At 42.4% G+C, this 12,244-nt stretch overlaps 1 protein-coding gene across 1 annotated transcript in view; it reads right to left on the bottom strand.

The window, feature by feature from the left end:
• The window catches only part of galnt9 (polypeptide N-acetylgalactosaminyltransferase 9), a 113,886-nt gene that overhangs the window by 12,894 nt on the left and 88,748 nt on the right, over positions 1-12,244 (bottom strand). The window contains exons 7-9 of the mRNA XM_032516021.1: positions 10,287-10,472; positions 8,441-8,578; positions 6,204-6,299 (exon numbers count right to left, since the gene is read on the bottom strand). Coding sequence (XP_032371912.1) covers positions 6,204-6,299; positions 8,441-8,578; positions 10,287-10,472 — 420 coding nt within the window. The remainder of the gene's footprint in view (positions 1-6,203; positions 6,300-8,440; positions 8,579-10,286; positions 10,473-12,244) is intronic.

Here is a 12,244-nt window from a genome sequence, read left to right as displayed (position 1 = left end):
TGGTATCCATAAGATACCAGGCAGGGAGTGTCATGGTCTGAGCAGACCAAGATTTCATTTCTGTTTCTTTAAACAAGTTTGCAAATAATTTGTTATGCTAGAGCGCCATCTACTGACGGTAGTAGGTATTGAGAATGGACTGCTGGGTAATTTGAACGGTATATTTCCTGTTTACCGTGCTGACACACAAGAGTAGTCACCGACAAGATTGTTTGTTCTGCTGTCTCCGGACAAGTTATTATTTGCAGTTGTTTAATGTTTTTTACACCTACACGAAGGCAATGCCCGTAAGTACAACAGTCATATTCAAAGGTTTATGAAATGTATAAGCAGTTTGTTCTTGGCAGTAACAGTGTTTGTTGCATGTGCGCTGCTAGCAAGTGTGTTTGTAGCATTTACGACAAGACAAAATGGACTAAAAGTAGTTTTATGTTTGTTCAGTTTTACAGCATAAATAAAGGAAAGGAGAAAAGGAATGAAGATCTCTTGCATCCACATTCTTTGTGCGTCCTAGCCTGATGGTTGTAAGCTTGCTGGATAGCTGAGTAGCGCTACACTTAGTGAGGCCAGTACAGAGGCGTCACAATGCAATACTCCGTAAGGCACGGCTCATGACTCTCCCACGACCCAAACTGGCTTAATGGTTAGGATTATATCGCCCCCTGCTGGTTTGGCATGCTCTTGACAGCACTTGTCTTTATGTTTTCATGTGGACGGAGGTTTTTCTAAACCTGCCTTGGGTGGACCAGATTTTTTTTGAAATTGCTAAACCACAGTCTGCACTGCCAACAGTCACCTGAGCTAAAAGGTTCACATCAGCTGCACAACTCATTCCAAACAACACAAAAAACTCCTAACACACGTCTCAGAACAAACTTAGATAACACACACACTGAGACACACACACACACACACACTCTCACCAGAACACACAGAGTAAAAACACTAGCATCAAACTCTAATACAGAAATTAGAAATTCATCTTTACAGTCTGAACAATGTAAGTGACTTCACACTAATCAGTATTTTCTTTAAAGAAATCCTTTAAATTAAATCAACAAAAAGGTATGAAAATCACTTGTTTCCTTCAATAGATATATATTTTATTGTGTCTGTAGTAATGTACTGGGGGGAAAAAGTTACAAACTTAAGGTGGGTAATAGTAACAAAGGATGGTGTGACTAATCCTGTAATCTTGCCTCTCTCCAGCGTCTTGCCATGCACCTACATCATCTGTAAATACTAATGAATGGGGCGTTTCCATTGCTTCCAACCTCCATTATGTTCTGAAAAACAGTAAGTGCGCAGTTTTACTGTAGCAAAGGGAGTGTTTTTTTCTACGTTTCTTTATAGCTGTATATGTAACCTCGAACATCTAATCTGGACATGTTGGTATTTTTGCTCTTTTATTTGTTTCTCTCTAACGGTACAGTGTATAATTGTCTCATTCTTATTCTTATACACATACACACACAGTATGTGTTCAGTAAGTCTAAAACAAGAAACCTCTTTAGGCTTTCAGCTGAAATTGCAATCAGCAGAGTTTGAAAATCATCAGACTAAAATACATTTTGTTTATACCGTGTGGTTAACAGTTTTGACAGCAGTGTAGAGCCACAGTGTTGTAAGAAGTTAGAGGCATGGGATAAATGTGTAGAGATTTGAAAACTGTGTTCAAGCGATGAAAAAGGAACTAGAGTCTGGTCTACATGACCTGCTGATGGTTAGACTGGAGTTAGAGTCTGGTCTACATGAACTGCTGCTGTGTAGACTGGAGTTAGAGTCTGGTCTACATGAACTGCTGCTGTGTAGACTGGAGTTAGAGTCTGGTCTACATGACCTGTTGCTGTGTAGACTGGAGTTAGAGTCTGGTCTACATGAACTGCTGCTGTGTAGACTGGAGTTAGAGTCTGGTCTACATGAACTGCTGCTGTGTAGACTGGAGTTAGAGTCTGGTCTACATGACCTGCTGCTGTGTAGACTGGAATTAGAGTCTGGTCTACATGAACTGCTGCTGTGTAGACTGGAGTTAGAGTCTGGTCTACATGACCTGCTGCAGTATAGACTGGAGTTAGAGTCTGGTCTACATGAACTGCTGCAGTGTAGACTGGAGTTAGAGTCTGGTCTACATGAACTGCTGCTGTGTAGACTGGAGTTAGAGTCTGGTCTACATGACTTGCTGCTGTGTAGACTGGAGTTAGAGTCTGGTCTACATGAACAGCTGCAGTGTAGACTGGAGTTAGAGTCTGGTCTACATGAACTGCTGCTGTGTAGACTGGAGTTAGAGTCTGGTCTACATGACCTGCTGCTGTGTAGACTGGAGTTAGAGTCTGGTCTACATGAACTGCTGATGTGTAGACTGGAGTTAGAGTCTGGTCTACATGAACTGCTGCTGTGTAGACTGGAGTTAGAGTCTGGTCTACATGAACTGCTGCTCTGTAGACTGGAGTTAGAGTCTGGTCTACATGAACTGTAGTTAAAGTGGCTCAGGTGTGCCCACTGATGTTTAGCAATAAATCCCCCGTAAATGGCACCATGCTGCTACAAAATAAGCGCACACACACACACACACACACACACACACACACACACACACACACACACACACACACACACACACACACACACACACCTCTTGACATATTAGACTTGTCGCTATTCTGCCTGTTTATGCGGGAAACACGGATTACAGTAATGGGGCTCATTAATCCTTGCACAGCGTTCTTTTAAACTCTTATAATATTGCTTTTTTAATATTGCGCTTTCTGATTTATTGTTAAAATGCTTTATAATGCAAACGCCTTTGTCAAATCAATCATGATGTGCTTTGTTTGTTAGCATGTGTGATACAGTTGCAGTGAAGCTGAAATGACTTTGGATTGACCAAACATTCTTCTGCAGCTTTTATTTCTATTGTCGGCCTCTGGTTGCAGATCTGTGGTGCTGTGGGGTCACATGGTACAGCTGGCACAGTTGTTACCGAGCTCTGAGACCAATGATGTAACTAGCTGAGAGTGTACTTAATATAATAATATATAGTGGCTTGAATAAGTTTACCCCACCATGCTAAAGTTGATTAAAAAGGCCAAGGGAACTTTATCAGGATGCATAGTATCCTGATCCATGAAATAACTGGCCTTTAATAATAAACATGTCCCCTGTATTTTAACATAGGGGGTCGGATACTTATCCCCCTGTATTTTAACATAGGGGGTCGTATACTTATGCCCCTGTATTTCAACATAGGGGGGTGTATACTTATGCCCCCTGTATTTTAACATAGGGGGGTGTATACTTATGCCCCTGTATTTTAACATAGGGGGGTGTATACTTATGCCCCCTGTATTTTAACATAGGGGGTGTATACTTATGCCCCCTGTATTTTAACATAGGGGGTGTATACTTATGCCCCTGTATTTTAACATAGGGGGGTGTATACTTATTCCCCTGTATTTTAACATAGGGGGGTGTATACTTATGCCCCTGTATTTGAACATAGGGGGGTGTATACTTATGCCCCCTGTATTTTAATATAGGGGGTGTATACTTATGCCCCCTGTATTTTAACATAGGGGGTGTATACTTATGCCCCTGTATTTTAACATAGGGGGGTGTATACTTATGCCCCCGGTATTTTAACATAGGGGGGGTGTGTACTTATGCCCCCTGTATTTTTACATAGGGGGGTGTATACTTATGCCCCTGTATTTTAACATGGGGGTTGTATACTTATGCCCCCTGTATTTTAACATAGGAGGGTGTGTACTTATGCCCCCTGTATTATAACATAGGGGGGTGTATACTTATGCCCCTGTATTTTAACATAGGGGTTGTATACTTATGCCCCTGTATTTTAACATGGGGGTTGTATACTTATGCCCCCTGTATTTTAACATAGGAGGGTGTGTACTTATGCCCCCTGTATTATAACATAGGGGGGTGTATACTTATGCCCCTTGTATTTTAACATAGGGGGGTGTATACTTATGTCCCTGTATTTTAAGGAAGAACATTTATTTATTTACAATACATTATTCATTCACAAAGAAAATTGGTGTCCTTAAAAGGTTGGATTTTCCTATTTTTTGAATTAAGGCAACAAGATCAACTTCCAAAAGATGTTTTTTTATTCCTCTTTTAGCCTGGGTGTGTAAACGTATGCAAGCCACTGTATGTAATATAATTCACCTTGAATATTAATAGCCTTATGGCTCAACAGACAAAGTTAATCTCATTAACAGAAAATCTATGGAAAAAGATGCATTATTTACTTTAACAGACTACTGTTTGTTTGTGAGAGAGAGAGAGAGAGAGAGAGAGAGAGAGAGAGAGAGCACTGATGCAGGCTTTGTAGCCCTTCCACTGTGTTTTTAATGCATCACATTATTGGACAAAGGTGAGGCATTACCCCATGATGGAAATTTCCACTGGGAGAGCCGACAGAGAGAGACTTATTTCTCAGAAGCACAATGAAGAACTATTCTGGCCAATTACATTTAGTCCTAATTAAATGGTGCAATGGTTGAAAAAAAAAAGGAATGCAAAATCACAGCGTCCCACCAAATCAAATTCGGCCCCGCTTCCAGTGATGGTGGTCGTTGCTGTGATCTAATGATACAAAGACACAAAATTCATCTTCATTGGGTTATTTCTCCTGAGGTTTCCGATTAAAAGAGTCAGTGAGCTCTCTGTACAGGAGGAGAGGAGAGGCCTGTGAGCTGCTGCTGGCCTCCTTATAATACTCCCTTCCGTGACATATAATGAACATGTGACTCACTAGAAGTAGTCAGGAAAGGTAGCAAATGGTCGAAGTATTATGCATGAATAGCATTTGCATGATGTGCAGGAATAGCGCTTTGTTCCACAACACAAAAACAGGACGACAACCTCCCACCCACCCAGTGCCATTTGTCCTGGTATCTATTCAATTAAAGGTTATACTGAGCCCACGTCATTTTTCTGCCGCATGTGCCCGCATATCCATCCAACCACATGCAATATCACTTGGGAGTGGCCCAGTTTCCCTGTGTTTACTGAGCAGATAGAGCTGTCGGTGATGCGCTTTGTATGATGGTACAGTCACAACACTGGAGGGAGGGGAGTGGGGGGGACAATGAGGTGCGAGAATTTAAGTGGGTTGCAATTCTAACAAAGTGTTTTTGGAGTGGCATCCTTTTATGTAAAGATGTGAAAATTGTTCTCGCCCACGCTGTGTTGCAGCATGACAAGTACGGATAGATATTAAAGAATGGAAAAAGGCATGAAGACAGAGTCCACAAAGGAACTTCCTTTCCAGTTATACCTATTTATTTGGTTAGTTTGTACTGACACAATGTGTTCAGTCCAACTCGAGACCTCAGTCATTATGATGGAGAGAAATGTCAGTGACTTATTATTCCCAAGTAATATTTGTATTACATTTTTTGCAATAGACTTAGACTAGACTTAGACTTAGACTTCTCTTTATTTATCCTTTTGGGATGACTCCCGCAAGGAAATATGTCCTATACCCGTTTATGTGATACGCTGTATAGTTAAACACATATTTCCCTTACATTGCAGACATAGAGTACATGTCAACACTGCTGTAACTGAGGATGTTTACTTGATATATGCAGTATATATATGTATTTCTATCCTTTTACTCTTGTTACTTTCCTTCTTTATCTATCTTTCAATAATTCAATATTTATGAGGCCCATAGAGAGGTGTGCAGGGGTTTTACAACTGACACTATACCCGCATCTTACTAAGCCTTGAGTATCCTGACATGCATCTTTGGTAGTTTATTACTATTTGAGTGAAATGTGTGTCTTGATTAAATCCACGCAACTTTATTTGAGCCCAAATTTAGATTTATAATTCACTGTATTTACAACTTATTGTAACTACTTGGTGATTTGGGGTATCATTTTATAATCTGCCCTCAGCGTGTCTTGGTTGTGTCCTAGCTGTTCACTTAAAAGCTTTAGTGGGGGTGTGTGGGGGATCTAGGGCGGCTCTTTAACACGTCATCACTGGGTGTTGATAAGACTCTGAGACACCACAATACTGCACTAATGCAACCTGCACTATTGGTTTATTTACATATTTATCATATTATTTAAGAAGTTGCACATTTAGTTTTCCCATTGCCATTGGCATGGCTTAATGAACACAGCAGTGGACATGGACACACAAACAGTTGATGAGTCCGGTCTGACCTGGGAGGACATGCCGTGGCAGGGGTAGAGGATGGCCTTGTCGTCGTCCTCGGCGCCCTGGTCCAGGCAGTAGCCGCTAGCTTTGCTGTTCCTCACCTGAAAGACAACCGGAGACAGATGGTCTGGGTACGGTAGGTGGCAGGTGTATTGGGATCAAGTTTAAAAGCTGTTTTCTATAAAAAATCTTACATGAACAGATTGGACAATTTTGTAAATGTGCCTATTTGTCCTGATCCCTCTCATATCACTTCAAGACTGTGTGAGCCCTGATTTCCGCCAACTCCGTGCTCCGCTGTCCTTCAATACCCACCAGGTCCGGATGTGTTGCGTAACCGCTGCGGTCACGACTGATAGCTGAAGTCCCGAGGACCCACGAGACCTCGCAAATTCATGTATGGTTGATAACAAAAGTAGTTTCTATAAAGAGAACCACAAAACCTCTGACCTGTTGACTTCAGGCCTGTCTCCGCCCATTATGACGTTTTCACGGTGTAGTGCAGGGAGATGTGATCCGCTGAGCACGGTGTATTTTATTTTGAAAATTAACCAGATGTTTTAGCTGCCGTGTGCTGAATTGCTGCAGAGCCCTCCGGCGTCCGGCAGAAATAGAAGCTCTGCGTATCTGCTCCGGAGGGCTGGGGATCGCCAGAGCTGGGACGGAGTCGGGACGCAGCCGTTCTGCAGGCAGTGGAAATGCACACGCTGACTTTAACGGGAACCTAATGAGTCCGCCGCCGTGCCGAAGCGGATCCGTAGACGTTCCACAGTTGGTGGAAATTGCGGGTGAAGCTCCAGCCTACCAGCAACTCTGCAGCTGGGTACCGGACATGTTTTGTTATCTCAATTCTCTAGGGCTGTAAGAATAGGAAATAGGAAATACATGTGTATATTAAGAAGCTCATGTAAGTCAAACTCTAGCATGTTAAGGATTTGGAGATAACAAAAATCTTGCTCAAAAACTACTTCCTGGCAAAGCTTTTGCTGTTACACTTGCCACAAAATTGAATCTGAAAGCAGATCAATTGTTTATTTCCCTTGAAATTGACTCATGATTTCCTTCCTGTGCGCATGTGATAGCACCTCCTGTCTATCAGACCCACTGTGACTTGTTCACACAGCAGTCTCAGATCATCTCAATGAGATGACCTGGCCGTGACAGGATATTATCATGCAGTGACCAGTCCCCCTTCTGTCTCTCCCTCTCCCCCAGGCCTCCAGATGGTGGTGTGCATTGAGCATGAGCTTCGGTTCTGTGTGATTTGAATGCATACGGCTTCATTTCCACATTGCGACATATTTATCATGTGCTGTTGTCAGGGAAGGTTCCACTCGGCTAGTCCGGTCAGCATGGCCGAGCGCGGCGGCGAGGCTCAGTGACAGATGAGATTCACTTCTGCGACGGCGGCTGCGGCAACACACGGCTTGTCGACAGCTCTGAAACAGTGCCACTTAAGTGGCTGCCGCTCTGAGGAATCCATTAGCTGGGAACCAGCTCCAAAGCAGGCGGCAGGGGAAACCAGGGGCGAGCAAATTCACACAGCGCTGATGAATCCAAAAGTTCATTTTGATGTATTCTGACATTGCATTTGCAGAACATATTGATTTGCCAAGGTTTTCCATTGTTGAAATCAATATGACAAAAAATGGCGGGTTTCAGTGTGTGACTCTGGAGTGTGTTCCATTCTTTAACCTGTCATACCTCCCCCCCCCCCCCCCCCCCCCCCACTGTGCTGAGTACACAGCCAAGCCCAAAACAATCAACTTTGAATGGAAATCTGAGAACTAAACTAAGTGTTTAATTAAAACTAATTTTGAGGAAATTGCATCTAATCCTGTGCGATGATGCTGCATTGCTATAGCAACGAGATACCTGTACCTGAGACCGGCTACAGTGAACTCATATTTATTTGCTTTAAAGTGGCTTTAGGGTATGAGCTTGTCACCGTGATCATACTTGACCGTTTATCTGCACGTATCAGTTTGTGTTTGACCATCCGGGGTTTTTGTACAAATTACAACTGATATCAATGAGCTGCAGAAGTCATGATGATGCACAGCTCATAAATTAATAACATTCTCACCAACTCATTTTCTGTACTATCATCTGCAGAATCAAATTAGCTGTCTCAGGATATGCATTCTCTATGAGCCACAGCTCTGTAATAGAATTACAGATGATGATAGAGCAAAATTAACATGCTGTGTTTCTCCAACAATCCCGTTAGCAAGAATCTCACCTCGCCATATGTGATGGTGTTGTTGTAGATCCGCATCTCTGGGTAGACGTGTTCAAGGTACCAGCGAAAACTCCGACATTGCAGCCTTTTCCTTAAGGCCAAGCGTTCAGAGACATCCCCGAAATCAACCCCCGGGTTCTGTCAACAAACGGTACCAAACAGAGGGGAAAAAAGATCTTAGCCAGCGGGCACTTTACTTAAGAACCGAGTGAGGATACTAGCTGCTGGAGGACGCAAGAGTGTTGTGGTGCTGAGAGGACCCAACAAGCATTTAGTTAAGATATGGATAGATGCGCCTGTCATGTGGGACCTTTATTGTTCTTTCATTAGACATGATCTGCGCTGAGCAAATTCTAATCAGCTGCTTAATTATGAGCCCTCACGGCCCTGCCTGCCTTATGGATGTGGCTTCCCAGATTGATTAGGGGAATGCCTAATAGGTGCAATGCATTGCACAGAGGCCCGACATATACACACACACACACACACACACACACACACACACACACACACACACACACACACACACACACACACACACCAAGCCCATATCAGTATGTGCACTGCTTAAATGTGCATGAATATGCAATTAAACTGACACTCTGTATAGCCATAAAAAATATACACTACATGCAAACAACATGAAAGGACAATGGATTTCTATAGAAATTGATATAAGACAGACACACACACATATGCACACACACACACACACACACACACACACACACACACACACACACACACCACACAGAGTTGTCTTAATACCAGACACTGTTTCTAGACGAATCCTTCTCATCAGTTTCCCTCTCTGTAGGAGTCCACATTCAGCTGCTGAACGTACTCTAAACATTTGTTAATAATGAATTCTAGATGGAAATGTCCACTTTTGTTGTAAATTGACACTAACAAATGCATTCAATTTCAGTGAAACGTTTTTTTTTGTATTGGGACTTGGTGCTGGCCAATATGGTGAATCATAAAGCCTTCCCCCACAAAAAGTAATTGTGCTCTCAGTGGGTAACTCAGACAATAACAATATTCAGTTATTGTGTGTATGGGCAGGTTGGGTAAGAGAGAGGGCGAGAGGGAGGGGGGTAGATGGAATAATCGTAGCGTTAGGTCTTTGTACTGTACACAAAATAACTCTGCGCCACAGGACAGCTGGGGTAATAACGTGCCGTGCCACTGTGTTTGTAATTACACTGCAGAAGGGATGTGGCCTGATTGGCTAGTTTGTCAAAGGCACCCTCCGCCCACCCCCCCCCACCCAACATCCTCCTCAACATGTCCTCCATGCTGCACTCACACATTTACAACATATCCCCAGCTGGTACTTCCTACCTGCACTGTACTGAGCATAGCAGACCTGTGTGTGACAGCTACATGAACAGCAGTGTGTTGTTTCAGGGCAGCGTGCATGGGCCTTCACCGATGTCCTTTACTGACAATCATCTCATTCTGTTTGGCTGACGAGGCAATTAGGATGCAATATTAATGTCTTTGTTAATGAAAGTAGCTGTTTATTATTTGGCGGCAAAGACTCTTCAAAGCAATTAAACTAAACTGTATGAAAATAAGCTGATTAGACACCGAGGCTCATCTCATTCACTTGGCGCACATCTCTCATCTGTTTGGAGTGAAGCTCCACTGCTTCCTCTCTCTGCCTTTGCTATGCTGCCAGTGTGAAGGTCAAATGGGATGAAATCTGAATTTGGAATTTCTATTGATTAGTGTCTCCGGAGACCCAGGCGGGCTGCGTGTCTGAATGAGCAAGTGCGAAGGGAACAGAGGGAGCTATGGGGTTTAAAGGAAGGGAGCGATCGCAGACGGAGGAAAAACTCACATTCATGGGAATGTTCCAGGCCATGTAGACATGGGATTTGTATTCATCCATCCACACCTCGGCGGCCCGCAGGGCATTGCGCTTAGCGTAATAATCTATGTCGTTGTTGTAGGGCTTCTTGGTGCGCTCGATGTGGGCCACTCGGGCACATGGCAGGACTTCCATACTCCCCCCACACTGCCACACCTAGACAGCAGCAGGAAACAGAGAGTCCGTGTTTCAATCACATGTGGATTCACACAGAAATGTTTCATTTTTTAAATATACATGAGCATAATGGAAATGAAGGGTGCTTTATTTCCAGTAGTGGCCAAAATGTAAAGCTTTAAAATAACATTGATAAGGATTTAGAAGTGGATTAACCCTCCTGTTGTCCTGGGGTCAAATTCGGCCCATTTTTTTGTATATCAGAAATTTGGGATTCTTTCAACCAAATTGTCTAAAAGAAAATAACGAGGATGGTTCCCTACAATGCTCATAACAAGTCAAATGAACAATCAGTTCACTACTTTCATTCTATTTGGTTTAAATCATTAAATCATAGCATTGGGGGAAAGAAATGATAAAAGAACGCTAAAAAAGTGGAAAACAAATGTCTGAAAAAAAACAACAAAAATGTCAAAAAGAGCAGAAACAATTGGATATGAACATCAGAAAAAAGTGACAAAAACGTCAGAAAAGCAACAAAAGACAACAGAAATTGTTTTAATTTTAAATTTAGACCCAGAAAAACAAAAGTTGCACGGTCGACGGGAAGACAACACAAGGGTTAAATAACAGGAGCAGTTTAAAACATTTTTTATAGATATAATGAAATTTATGCTATATGCACTGGACATGTAATCAAAGTTGAAAACGTAGTCCTGAAAAAGAAACAAACCTGACTATCTGGCAGCAAAGGGATTAAAGGATAATTCATGATAATGTTCCACAAAGTGAGATCTTGGAACACAGCAACAGTACAATGAGGGAAGAAGGAGCTGTCCGAAAATCAGATAAAATGCAAACAAGCCAGTTTGGATAGATGATCTTCTCCACTGTAGAGGTGAAACCAAAAGAAGCGACAGCCCCTATACGGGGGGGGGGGGGGGGGGGGGGGGGGGGGCATAAACACACAAATACTGAAGGTCAATGTTGACTCCAGAGTTCGGTCTTTAAACTCTGACGGATGTTTGCGACCTTTTTGGAAACATTTCAGGATCGTGGCAATTTACTCAGTGAGTACAATCTAACTTTTACCAATGGGAAGGATGGCCAAAATACCAAAATAACGACAGTTTGAGGCTGCTCGACCAAAGCGTCCACAGAAATGTTATAAAACCCCTTTGCAGTCCCTTCTCCTTTGTCCATCCGCATCCTTTATTTGTTCAAAAAGTACCTTTCTTTGCTAAATCATTGCTAAATACACACTTTCTGTTGTTTAGGTGGGTTTGCACAAATGAAAGTCACATTTAAATGATGTGATGTATAGATATTAAAATAATATCTTGCTTTGAATAGTATTCTTGAGAATAATAGTGAAGTGAATGAGCTTGACCCCCCATCACTGTGTCTCTGCGGCTCAGGCGTCTATGAAGGAAAATACACGCATATTCATATCTTGCCACTATTTAAACAACGGGACAAAGTTCAAATATGGTCTTCATTTATGCGTCAGCTGCATAATGTTCATAACTGGACTTGCTGTAGTCATCTGCTTTCTTATTCAGCTCATTGATTAACATATACGATGTATGCACGGACACACAGAAATCTGCTATTAAATATTCCAGCTGTTCACAAAAGAGCCCGATCTACGAAACCCAAAGTCCAACCCATACACACAAACGGGCGTAAACACTACCAGGAAATCATCCTTTACAGGAATGGTTTCTAGTCTAACTTTAATAGACAGGTGTTACTGTCCAGTATTTCTGTCAAAGCCAGTGAAAGAGTGTGTGATGAATGGTTCTGTGAGC

The sequence above is a fragment of the Etheostoma spectabile genome, chromosome 5 (assembly GCF_008692095.1).
Source record: "Etheostoma spectabile isolate EspeVRDwgs_2016 chromosome 5, UIUC_Espe_1.0, whole genome shotgun sequence".
Lineage (NCBI taxonomy): Eukaryota > Metazoa > Chordata > Actinopteri > Perciformes > Percidae > Etheostoma > Etheostoma spectabile.
The sequence above is the reverse complement of the archived record's forward strand: the minus strand, read 5'-3'. Positions and strand labels throughout refer to the sequence as shown.